This window comes from Apis mellifera, linkage group LG4 (genome assembly GCF_003254395.2).
Source record: "Apis mellifera strain DH4 linkage group LG4, Amel_HAv3.1, whole genome shotgun sequence".
NCBI classification, from domain to species: Eukaryota; Metazoa; Arthropoda; class Insecta; order Hymenoptera; family Apidae; genus Apis; species Apis mellifera.
This window is the reverse complement of record NC_037641.1, coordinates 5,888,607-5,901,419: the sequence shown is the minus strand read 5'-3', so window position 1 is coordinate 5,901,419 and position 12,813 is coordinate 5,888,607. Positions and strand designations below refer to the sequence as shown.

Sequence of the window (12,813 nt, the reverse complement as noted above, 5' to 3'; positions counted from 1 at the left end):
ATATATATTTATATATGTAAATATTATAAATATATCAAAATCATTTAAATGCAATTAAATATCATATAATAGTTAATAATATATAATATAATGTGCATTGTATTAGCAATGTTTTTTTAGAGTTTTTTAGAGAAATTTTTTTTGGAGTTTAATTTTAGTTCTAGACATAAAAAATTTTTATACCTAGACTTTTAAAAAATTTTTTAAAGTTTATTTTTCCGAAAATTTTAACTCTTAAAAAAATTTTTTTTTTTCGAATAAAATTTCAAATAAATTTCAAAAGTCATAAAATTAAAAATCATAATGTTAGGAATTCATTGAAATATGTGCTGTATTTAAAAATGCTTTATTTTATCTTTATTTTATTGATCGCCTTCTTTGATTATCCATGTTTATACAAAATATAGATAGATATTAAGGCTGATATTATTATTATTATTGTAAAATTTATTATACTTTCGGATTGTTTTATTTTTGTTTCACAGATCTAAAGAAACTTAAGTTTGAATAGATATTAAAATATTTCATCGAAATATTATTTAAATATATTTGTGAATCATTATGAATATGATAAATATCAATGTTATTATTGTTTATAATATACGTTACGCTACTACAAGAGTAATGAGAACGAATCTGACTTTTTTTTATTGGTCAAACAATGAGAAAATTAGCGGCCAACATACAAAATAAAAGATTTTTAAAATTTCAATTCTATGCATTTCTAACATTACAATTTTTATTATCAGATTTCTTAAATTTGTACCAATTTGAAAAAAAAACTCATTGCTAAATAAATTTCAATTGGAAACTAAAAAAATATTACACTTGTATTCATATACTTTTATAAAATAAGGAAGAATTTACATACATAATTTTTAATATGAGATATATGGACTAGTAAGGATTAAAAAAAATTTTTTTTCCTATAAAATCTTATTTATATTGATAACAAAAATAAAGTCTACAAAACATACCTATATGAATAAATAACAAATAAAAAAGTAAAAAATTTGTAATAAAATGTTAAATTCATTTTTACTATTTCAAATTTCTCATATATTTTTTCAGTGAATCTATCAATAAATCTAGGCCTAAAAATCGAAAATGCTTAATGAATTGGCACTATATTATTTTAACTTTTAGTTTTCATAATTTTATTACTGAATGGCTTGTTTGCCCCTTCCTTCTAATATTATCAACCTTAAATGATTCTTTATTCTTCACTTACAATTTTCTCTTCCTATACATGACGACATGAATTCACATCAAGAAAATCCATCTTCCTCTCATTCATCTCTTTGAGTTATCATTCCCATATATCTCTATTGGAATTATAATATTAATTTAGAAATAGTTTAATATTAGTAAATAATTTGTTTTCCATTGTAATAATAATAATATAATATATAATAATATATTATATAATATTATTATTATATAATATAATAATAGTATAATGTAATAATAAATAATATATAATTAACTATTTTAAAGACTTATTCAAAAAAATTAATAAAAAGACATTATCACATGTAAAAAAAATATATATATATACATATATATATTTTATCTCAAAATTTAATAATATATATTAATAATAACGTTTAAAATATATAATTAATAAAATATAAAATTTACGTACATGAAAAATATTAATATATTAATTTACATCTTATATTTCATCTATTATTATATTAATAATATAATAGTAAATTTTATCCACCTAAAATCATACTTTGGAATCTATATTTAATTGAATCTTTCTTATTTTCCAAAAAGAAAGAATTATATAGTTTTTTTAATAGAATTCATAAGTATAGTAGCTTTATTACAATATTTGATATTAAATTCACAAGGATGTTGATACCATGGTTCACCATCAATTTGCATGGCACAAGATTTTATTATTTTTACCTGTATGTATATTTTAAAATTATATAAAATATTTATAAAAAAATATAAATTTTCTTATTCCTAATATTAATATTCTTGAAAATTTTAAATTATTCAAATAAATTTTATTTATGATAAAATACCTTTACACTATTAGCTTGTCCAAGACGATAAGGTTGAGATAATCCTACTTGAAGTTGAGCCATATGAAATGAAGAATAAAGTGCAACTATTTCTAATTTACCATCATTTATACTTTGTTTACTGTATTTTTCATGACCTATTCAATATAAAATATTTATATATTTTTAATCGTTTTATATAGAAGGATATAAATACCTTCTAATCCCATATTCCACAGGTTAACACCAGCAGCCCATGATGGAATGTTTAATATTACAATACTTTCAATGGATGGCAAATTTATTTTTTTATCATCCAAATATAATTCTATATTTTTATTAAGATCTTTACATTCTCGTTCAACTACTTGTTGCATACCAAAGCACAAATACAATAGCTATCAAAAATATAGAAACAAATATTGTTTGCTACAATTTCTAAATAATCATTAAATAAAATACAATACCTTATTCAATAATCGACTACTATAAAAATAAAAACGACTCTTTCTTGTACGATGAAAATTTAATGTTACTTGTGCATCTACACCCACACTTAAATAATTATACATGTAGAATATTTGACGGGAACTTCTAAGTCCTAATCCACCATATGGCTTTATTATTACAGTCCATCTAAAAAAAATATTAAAATAATTATATATATTAAAAACAATTTAATAAATTATACTGAATATTCTGTATACCTATCAAGTTCCACTTTTTCTGCTACTTGTATTTCTTGTAGAATATCTTCAGGCTCCTTATTTAAATCATGCTCTTTTCCCCATCCTAATACTCTAGATAAGTCATTACCTGTTCCCAAAGGAATTATTGCTACAGATGGAATTGGCTGTTATAAATATATTTATTTTAGATAATATTTTATTTATATATTTTTTTATTTATTTTATTTTATTTATATTATTATTTATATTATTTTATATATTTATATCATTTATATTATTTTATTTATATATTTTATTTGGAATATATTTTAAAAAATTATTTTAATTTAAGAAATTATAAAATAATATAAATATATAAGGCATACATACATACATACATATATATATATATATATATATATATATATTTTACCTTTAGTCCCACTTTATGAATAGCATTTAATAAAGATGCTATTGTTCCATCTCCACCTGCTACAAGGAGTGTGCATGTTACTTTTCCAAGTAAACGACACCATTCAAGAATGGCAACAGCATCACATTCTGATAAATCAACAACTTGTGCAGGATTTAATAACCTCCTAAACAGAGACAAAATTTCTGCTCCATCATTATTACCAGATTTTTTATTTGCTAAAAAAAATTGCAAGTTGGATTGTAACCATTAAAAAAATTATACTTATACATATATATAATATATATTATATATATGTATATATATAATATATAATTATATTAAGTAAACACATTGCAAAGATACCTCTTCAGAATTTTAAATAGAATTTTTTTAGTTTTTGTATGACATAAAAATTAATTCAAAACAATAACTGAAAAAATCAAAGAAATCAATTTGTATATTAGCACAATCATTAGGAATTATAATTTAAGTTAATTTAAGTTAATAATTTAATAATTTAATTCAATATTTGTAACTGACTATGTTAATGCATATTAACAAATTAATTTTTTTTTACTTAATATAAATTATAAATTGTAAATATTTTTTTTTAAATGATTGAAATAGTCTTTTTTTTATTTTTCTTATTACATGTATATTGCATATACATATAAATTGAAAAAAAAGTTTTGTTTTTTATTCAAATCTATGAAAAGGTAGCTTTTTAACGAGTTTTCTTTATATTATTATAATATTTTAATTTAATTTACCAACAACTATAAGAGGATTCCATTGAGGCCAATTTGGAGGTATAACTTTACAGAGACGTAATCTACGCCTTACAGTATTTCGTAGATTTATTACTTCTAAACTACTTGGAGGAATAATCATTAATTTAAATTTCCCAAAATCACATATCTAAACAAATTTAATAAATAATTTTTATACATTGTAAATAATTATTTAAAGAATATAAAAACATACTTTAGAAAGTTTAGATTTGCAGTTATCATGGACACACCTATGACACCAACAACACCACCAATCTGTTAATCCAGGTTCCATATCACAATCCTCATTACATATGTCACAAATAACATTTAGTGGTAAATTTCCTTATATAAAATGAATGAAAATTAATTTAAATAACTTAATACTTTAATTTAAATAATTTAATATCATAATTTTAATATTTGATATTAAAAAAATCAAAGTAAATAATTTAATTTTAAATATTATATGTAAACAAACTCCACATAAATCACAGATTAAACGACTAAGATTTAACAACAAGCTTTCACAAATACTATTATGCATGATTTTTGACTAAAATTTTTATCTACATAATTAAAAAAAAATATCAGAAAAGAAAAGAAGAATATTTTAAAAATTATATTTTAGAATCATATTTTTTTGGAAATGCAAATATATATATATATATATATATATGCATTCAATAATTACGTTATTTTTTTAAATGAAAATGCATTTTTTTTACAGATTAATCATTCTCTTTGTTTTGTGTACAGAAATATTGAAATGGTAGAATATATAATTTACAATTTATAATTTATAATTTATAATATATAATTTATAATTTATATTTCAATAAGTCTTTTTATTGAAAGTATTCAAATGCTTCTATATTGTATTTTAAATATTTCATATAACTTTTTTTGATTATTTTCATAATTATTATATATCTTAATTTTACCTAAACTTTTAAATCTTTATGATGTTATGTTATTATGATAAACTTTTAAATCTCATGATAAAAAAAAATATTTTATCATTTTCTTCAAGATAAAAATATTTATTAAAACATTTTGTAAACTATTTATTTTTTTATCACTTTATCTTAATACTTTTTTATATTAAAATATTATAAAATGATAAAAGTATTAAAAAAATATTTAATTTATTTAAAAAAAATAATTATTGCACTTATAAAAAACTATGATTCTGTAATATTTAAATCATTTTTCTTCTTTAACAAAATATATTGGTAATAAAATTATATAAGTAAATATATCTAAATATATAGTTGTTTAAATATATTTGCTTATGTATATCCTATATAATATATATATATATATATGCAAAAATAGAAAAATAAAATGTACCTTTTATCCAATGATGATTCATTGGCTCATTTATATTTGTAGTAATAATTTTACATTTTAATTGCTTATCTGCGATCTTAACACATGTAGGATCAGCACAAACCCCACATGAATCACAGATTAAACCATTAAGATTTAATAACAAGCTTTCACAAATACTACAATAATATGCCTATAAAAAAGCAGAATTTTTAACTATTATATATTTATATAAAAAAATATTACATCATTATATTATATAATATTACATAATCTATAATATATTTATAAATAATATATTATATATTATTAACATAATATATAATATATTTATAATATATTTAAATATATTTATAAATTATAATATTCATAAATCACATTTTTAGTTAATTATCGTCAAAACAAACACAAATTTGATATATAAAAATAAGTCTCATTTATAGAGACATTATAAGTAATTGAAGTTTGTTAAATAAAGTGAAACAAAAACAAAATAACAGAAATATGATAGAGATAAAACTGTTTCTCTTTATTTATTTATATTTTACTTTATCTAATAATATAATATAAATTTAAATTATTTATAGTTTAATAAATTTTTATATATAATTAGTATATAACATTTTTGTTTATCAATTTTTGTTTGTGAGAATTTTGTTTTTGAGAATCTTTCTAAAATTGTTCTATGAATATTAATATCTTACTTATATATTATAATTGTACATTTAATATCTTAAATAATCTAATGCTATCCAAAATGAGCATTAGCTCTTTATGATCCAAATCATATACAATACTTTATTCTAATTAATTCATAATAATTCATAATTAAACTTACTTTCATAAATAATAATACATTTATATTGATTATTAAATTAATACAATAAAATGTAAACTAACTAAACTAGTTATAATATATGAAAAAAATATGAAAATAGAATATAAAAAAATATATATATATATATATTTATATATATAAATTTACCTTGTTTTCTTTTTTAATGGATTTCCAGTTATGTTCTTTTGTAACATCTCTAATGTGAATATATGATTCTCTTGCAAGGTATTGAAAAAAATTTAATATAAGTACGAAAAATATAATAAAAAATGTACATAAAATAGTAGTAGTAACTCCGTCCTCTAACATGTTATCACATAAATTTTATTTCTTCTAAAATTATCACAATTCTTCGTAAAATATTAAATATATATACGTATATATATTTAATATCATATATCTTTTATACATTTCAAATTTTTATACTAAAAATGTTTTTTTTTATATAATTCAAAATAGTTTGAATCTTCTTTTTTGTTTCAATTGCACTAAAAAAAAATATAAATATAAATGCATATTACACTGAATCAATGGAACTAAATCACGTGACAAATGCTGCGTCTTCAGCTATTAATTGACGAAATGATAGGATCGATTTATTTACATATGTTATGCGTACTTGTATCGATAAAACTTTTATTATATTAATTATTTATTTGTTGAATTTTTATCTCAGAAGTAATTTATATTTATTATTTATGTTTATATTGGTAATAAATGATATACAAATTTAATATATGAAGAAGTAATATTCTAAATTAAATTTTTATTTGAAGCACTAAAATTTGTTAAACTCTTTTTTGTTTTTATAAATTTGACATATAAAATCTCGAAAATAATAATTATCGTAAGTCATTTTAAAAGTGATTTTAAAGTTTTCTAATAACTAGTGTTTTTATCTTCTAAACATAAAATCTAATATGATTTTATGTTTAGAAGATAAAAGCACTAATTAAAGAATTCCATGTGATACAATTAATATTCTAATATATAATAAATACAATTCAATGTAGATTTTTCATTCGAAAGAAAATTTGAATTTGATAAGCATTAATGTTTCTATCAATTGATTATATAAAAAATTAACATGATATTATAAAATTCTTTAAATGAAAGATAATTTAAAATTATCGCATTCTCAAATTATCCAATCAGATTGAATAAAAATTCAACATGGCGTTATATTATAAAAAATAATATAAAATATATTATAATTTATAAAAGTTATTATAATTTATAAAAATGCAAAACTGCATATAATTACATATAAAATTTTTAAATTATTATAATTATTATTTTCAAATTTTATATATCGATATTTATAAAAACGCATAAACAAGTCAAAAAATTTTAATTATTTAAATTAATATTTAATGATAATTATAAAATATTAATGAAAATAATAAAATATATCTGTAAATTATAGAATATTTTATTACATTTGTTACCAAATCAAAATGTAAAAATTAGTTTTCATTCACAGTAACTTTATATTATATCTTGTAGTACATTAGAAATTACTTTAAGTTTGCAGTTAAATGTTCCAATTTCATGTTAATTACCTTGCTAGATACAATTGGAACAAGTGAAGATTTATCTTTACAAAAATAGGAATTACAATGGCAGGTTTTATAAAATTAGTAAAAAATGTTTATTATGATCCTTTTAAGTGGTATGTAATAATAATTTTTTTTTTTATATTTTACATAACCTAAATTTTATGAATTTTATATTATCAAAAATTGAGTAACATAGTTATTTATTAAAATTCACATTATTATTTAATTAAATAAATAGATGAAGTATATTCCAAATAATCATGCACAATCTTTTATTTACAGGTCAGTAGTTAAAAGCATTGGATTATTTGTATTAGGTGTAAAAATTGCTGTTGAATGTAAAGGAATGAATGTAATGCCACCAATTTCTTAGAAATTAAAATGTAGGAGCTAAAAAAAAAAAAAAAAAAAAAAAAATAGAAATTATTAATGTATTTGTCTTATTGTACATGTGCATATATATTTTATTATTTCCATATAAAAAATATTAAAATAAGCAAAATATATTTGTTTTATTTTATTTCCTTGATTTATTTATTTATTTATTATATAATCATTAACAATATATCAGTATTATATACTATTATAAAAAAATATAAAACTTTTAACTATGATTATATACTATAGGATGTTCCATTAAAATCTTTTTAAAAACTCTTTTATTGTTTTATTCTTCTGTATTATTCTTTTATAAAAGTTCTAAATAAAAGTTGAATGATTTGAAGAAGTATATATTATGAATAATTGTTATATATTTTTTTTATGTTTTAAAGTTATTTATAGCAAGACATTATTACTTTAGAAGATATTTTAACTTTAATTTTGTAAAAGTAAATATGTAAACATCTTTGTTTCTTTTTCATTTTTTATATATTAAATTTTATAAAATTAAAATTAAAATATTTACTGAACTTATGATTCTTTACTATAAGTAATTTAGTATTTTTTGTATAAAAAATGACAAGTTTTATATATAATTTAATTTAAAAATTCAAAATTAACAAGCAAATAATATATTGTTTAATCTCTATATCTATATAATCTATATAAAATCTTATGTGCAAAAAATAGAACTTTGCCATTTTTCTTACAAATTTATCAATTAAGAAAAAATATTCAAATACAAAAAAAAAATCTACATATGTAACTATTTTAATAATTTTATATAATTATATTAAAGAATTAAAAATTTAGGAAAAATAATTTAAAATATTAAAAAGATTAAAAATTTTAAAATGAAAAATAATTATGTATAAGTGTATAGTATATACACTTGTAGTGTATACAATATTTTTTTGTTTACTATATGTATACTTATGTTTTGAATATTTCACATAAAATGTTAAAAAATGATTTCTCTAAAACTATTACAAATCTTAATATGATTATTATTAGAGTTAATAAATAAATAACAAAAATTAATATATCAATTGTTTTTTCTTCCAAAGTTTTTTGTAAAATTTAAAAAAAATTATATCAATATTTTTAGAAAAAATAATTTGTAACATTTTATATAAAATATTCTATATAAAGTACATATATATATTCACAAAAGAATAAAAATTTTATATAATTTATATTCTTTATATATGAACTAATAATGCTTTACAAATAAGACATACATCCTTCAGAATGCAATACATTTCCCAAAATTTCTCAATATAATTGAAGCTTATGTCTTTATAAATTTATTGTCAAATATTTCATTTAATAAAACAATCATTTAATTAATTTCTTACTTATTTTATTTTGCTATTATATATAAAATAAGTAAAAAAATATTTAATTATGGAATATAATAAAGTTGTTTTTTAATGCTAATCTATATTTTATGTTATGTAATATATTTAACTATATCTATTACTAATTATTGTATAAATAAACAAATGTAATTAATTTTGTTTCTTATTCTTTTAAAATGCTACATAACATTTGTACATAACATTCTCTTATAAATGATTATTTTTTTAAATTATATAATATATATTAATATATTATTTTATATCATATCATTATTTTAAAATATCGTTAATTCATTATTATTTTAATTATATTTATTAAGTAAATCTGCAATAATTTGGATTTTATATGTAATTATTTACATGATTTTGCTTCCTATTTTAAAAAATTTTAATACAAAAAGATTATTATGAAAATTATATATAAATCGCATATTGAATAAACAAAAAAGTGAACTTTTGAAGAAATAATTTTTTAAACAAAAGTTACACAGATTCTGTTTTATAATATATTTCAAATTATAGTGCATGTATTAATGAATAATAAATGATTGATGGAAATAGATATAGAGAATTGATTAAATAATTTTGATACATTATGAAGTTACATTAAAGATTATGTAACATATTATAATAAAAATATTTGTATACTATGCTGATTATTCAACTTCAGGAATATCTAAAATATGTTCAACAAATTCAGCAACATTTGTTTCCTTATTGGCATGTTCTGTGATAAAATCAAGTTTCAATAATTGATTATAATTTGGACGGGCAATATAATCTTTCATTAAACTGAAAAAATAATCATTAATTGAACTATATTATAGTGAATTTAAAATAATAATAAAGGTAATTAAATTTACCATTTATTGATAAATTCTTCAAAACTAGCCGAAAATTTACCAGTTGGTAATTTAGGCGCTTCATCCTTTACAACTTGTTTTAATTGTTCAAAAGGTGTACCCCAAGATTCATAAGGAAATTTTCCTGTTGCTAATTCAACAAGAGATATACCTAACGACCAAACATCAGATCTGATGTCATATTGTGAAGGGTTACCCAATGGGTCTATCCTTTCTGGCTGAAAAAAAGGTCATGATGGAGAATTTATTGAATAAACTTATTGAATAAATTTATAAATATAAAAATTTATAATTATATAGAAAATTTCTAATTAGATAAATTATATATTTCAAAAACATAATATCTAAAAAAATTTGTAATATTGAAGTAAAATAAAAAATATTACTAATTTAAAAATAACAAATTTTTATTATTTTTTATTAATTTATTTGCAAAATTCATTTAACTGGAAGTTTTTATTAAAAAAATGTTTAAAAATTACGTACAGCCATATATGGTTTACAACCAGCATCAATAGTTTTGGCAACAGAATCTACAAGGTATCCAGAAATACCAAAGTCACAAATCTTAACTTCTCCTTTTCGATTAATTAAAATATTACTAGGTTTTACATCTCTATGAATTACTCGCAATTGTGAATACAGATAATGTAATGCACTTACTACCTATAATTTTTGAAATTAAAATTATAATTAATATTGCAATAAATATTATAATGAATTAATTAATAATTTTATTTTTGTTTTCTTACTGCAAAGGCAATTTTTCCTAAAATATCTTCAGGAATGGCATGTCCATGTTTATACACTTTCATATAAAATTTATCCAAACTCATATCCATGACTTCCATACATATCCAAACATCTCCTTCTCTAAATAATGCTCCATAAAATTGTACTGTATACTGGCATGCTGAACTACGCATAGAAATATCTAAATCCATAAGTAAACGCTTTTGTTCCTGTGTATTAACTGTGGCAGTTATTCTCTATAAAATAAATTAAATTCTTTTTATAATCAAAAATTGAATTATAAATATCAAGAAATACATATAAATATACATTATTACCTTAACTGCCATAATAGTACCACTTTGTTTATGTCGTACTTTATCAACAATACCATATGCTCCACGTCCAAGAATACAGATTGTTTCTAAATCATCTGCTTCTACTACAAATGTTTTATCACCTATAGTTATTGTAGTTCTTTTATCCAAATTTCTTGGTGGTGTACTATAATATATAGAATTAATTATTAACTAAATAAAAAAATCCATTTATTAATAATGGATTTGACAAATTATGATATAGTATCTTATTAATAAATGATAATATTAATAATAATATTAATTTTATTATTTAAAACAGGTAATATAATAAATAACATATATTGATAATATAATAATTTTGATGATTGATAATTTAATAACATACACAGGTGCAGGTGTCTCTTCAGAAACCTGCAATTTTAAATTTCTTTTTCCACGACGTACAGCCATACTTCAATAGAAAATTGATAAATAATATTAAGTCTGCAAATGTCGCAGTACATACAATTGAATATAATACATATTCAAAAAAATTGTAATAAGTGACAGATAGATATTCTGTAAAAAAATATATATATTTAATTTATGTATAGGAATAAAAATAAGTTAATAGTTTAAAAAAAGCATTGAAAAGTAAAGGTTATGCACAGAAAATTTATTGTAAACAAATATGAATAAATTAATGGATGAAATTTTGAAAATACATTATTTTGAAAATAACTATATTGTAAGATCATTAAAAAATAATTTTCATAATACCTTATTAATAACATGACAATATTATAAAATAATAATGATAAGATTCCAAATTTCCGTTGCCCATATATGAAGTTTTCAATAAATTCCGATACTTGCTTGAAATTGCTCACAAAAGCCAATTCAGTTTCAATTCATTTAAGCTTTTTATAAACTGAATGATTTATTCCATACATTTCAAATATAGTATAAAACATTAAAAAAAAGAATTATAATATTTTGTTTAAAAATTTCATGATACAATAATATATATATAATATAAATCGTTTAATAAATTATAAATAAAATTAAAATTATTTATATAATATGAAATATTGAATACTTAATCTTAAAGTCACATTCATATGAATTTTCTAAATATGTTTATAAAATTCAATTTCAATTTTATAATATATCAATATATATATTATATATATTAAATTCACAAAATTTTGAAATAAAATTAATCAATAATATTTTTAATAACTAGAAAATTTGTAAAATAAATAAAAAATTTATTTATTAAACAAAAATTTAATTTATATTTATTTAAAAATATAAAATTAATAACATATTTTCATAAATAGAAATTCTTTGTCAAAAATAAAGAAATTAATTTTGTATCTAAAAAATTATAATAATTAATGCTTTGTAAATGAAATATAATGAAAAAATATATGTATTAAAATATACGATATTTCAATATTTATGCTATATATTAAATAAATTAATTTAATAAAAATTTTATATCAAAATTAAATAGTTTCAAATTAAATGATCTTTTAAAATTTTTAAATTAATTTAATTTTTTTATATAAAGT

At 18.3% G+C, this 12,813-nt stretch overlaps 2 protein-coding genes and 1 long non-coding RNA gene across 4 annotated transcripts; 1 reads left to right on the top strand and 2 right to left on the bottom strand.

Annotated features, from left to right (window-relative positions):
• Positions 1-1,019: 1,019 nt before the first annotated feature.
• LOC551722 (diacylglycerol kinase epsilon) lies at positions 1,020-6,624 on the bottom strand. Of its 2 annotated transcripts, XM_026440103.1 has the most exons (11): positions 6,189-6,624; positions 5,225-5,396; positions 4,086-4,216; positions 3,872-4,019; positions 3,120-3,337; positions 2,726-2,871; positions 2,486-2,654; positions 2,236-2,416; positions 2,040-2,176; positions 1,727-1,917; positions 1,020-1,325 (listed from the first exon to the last, which is right to left on the bottom strand). In XM_026440103.1, the coding sequence occupies exons 1-10, from the start codon at positions 6,348-6,350 to the stop codon at positions 1,789-1,791; spliced, it is 1,593 nt and encodes a 530-aa protein (XP_026295888.1). In that variant the 5' UTR covers positions 6,351-6,624; the 3' UTR covers positions 1,020-1,325; positions 1,727-1,788. The 2 variants fall into 2 exon arrangements, with proteins under 2 accessions (XP_026295888.1, XP_026295889.1); XM_026440104.1 differs by lacking the exon at positions 1,727-1,917.
• A 910-nt stretch (positions 6,625-7,534) lies between these two features.
• Positions 7,535-8,017, top strand: LOC113218717. The gene is made up of 2 exons (XR_003304519.1): positions 7,535-7,713; positions 7,883-8,017. It is a non-coding gene; the product is annotated as an uncharacterized LOC113218717 (long non-coding RNA).
• Positions 8,018-9,635: 1,618 nt separating this feature from the next.
• Positions 9,636-12,236, bottom strand: LOC725374 (dual specificity mitogen-activated protein kinase kinase 6). Its single transcript, XM_006561981.3, has 7 exons — positions 12,017-12,236; positions 11,643-11,815; positions 11,276-11,441; positions 10,958-11,194; positions 10,692-10,871; positions 10,206-10,423; positions 9,636-10,134 (listed from the first exon to the last, which is right to left on the bottom strand). Exons 2-7 carry the CDS (start codon positions 11,705-11,707, stop codon positions 9,999-10,001), a joined length of 1,002 nt encoding a protein of 333 aa, XP_006562044.3. The 5' UTR covers positions 11,708-11,815; positions 12,017-12,236; the 3' UTR covers positions 9,636-9,998.
• Between the last annotated feature and the right edge of the window lie 577 nt (positions 12,237-12,813).

Bases quoted from the DNA above. Each gene is read 5' to 3' on its own strand.
- LOC551722 (XM_026440103.1), bottom strand. From the start codon at position 6,350: ATGTTAGAGGACGGAGTTACTACTACTATTTTATGTACATTTTTTATT. The intron at 3,338-3,871 runs GTAAATTAAATT...AATTTTTTTTAG, and splicing joins GAATCCTCTTATAGTTGTTG to CAAATAAAAAATCTGGTAAT. The intron at 1,918-2,039 runs GTATTTTATCAT...ATATACATACAG, and splicing joins GACAAGCTAATAGTGTAAAG to GTAAAAATAATAAAATCTTG.
- LOC725374 (XM_006561981.3), bottom strand. From the start codon at position 11,707: ATGGCTGTACGTCGTGGAAAAAGAAATTTAAAATTGCAGGTTTCTGAA. The intron at 10,872-10,957 runs GTAAGAAAACAA...CAAAAATTATAG, and splicing joins TAGGAAAAATTGCCTTTGCA to GTAGTAAGTGCATTACATTA. The intron at 10,424-10,691 runs GTACGTAATTTT...CCTTTTTTTCAG, and splicing joins GTTGTAAACCATATATGGCT to CCAGAAAGGATAGACCCATT.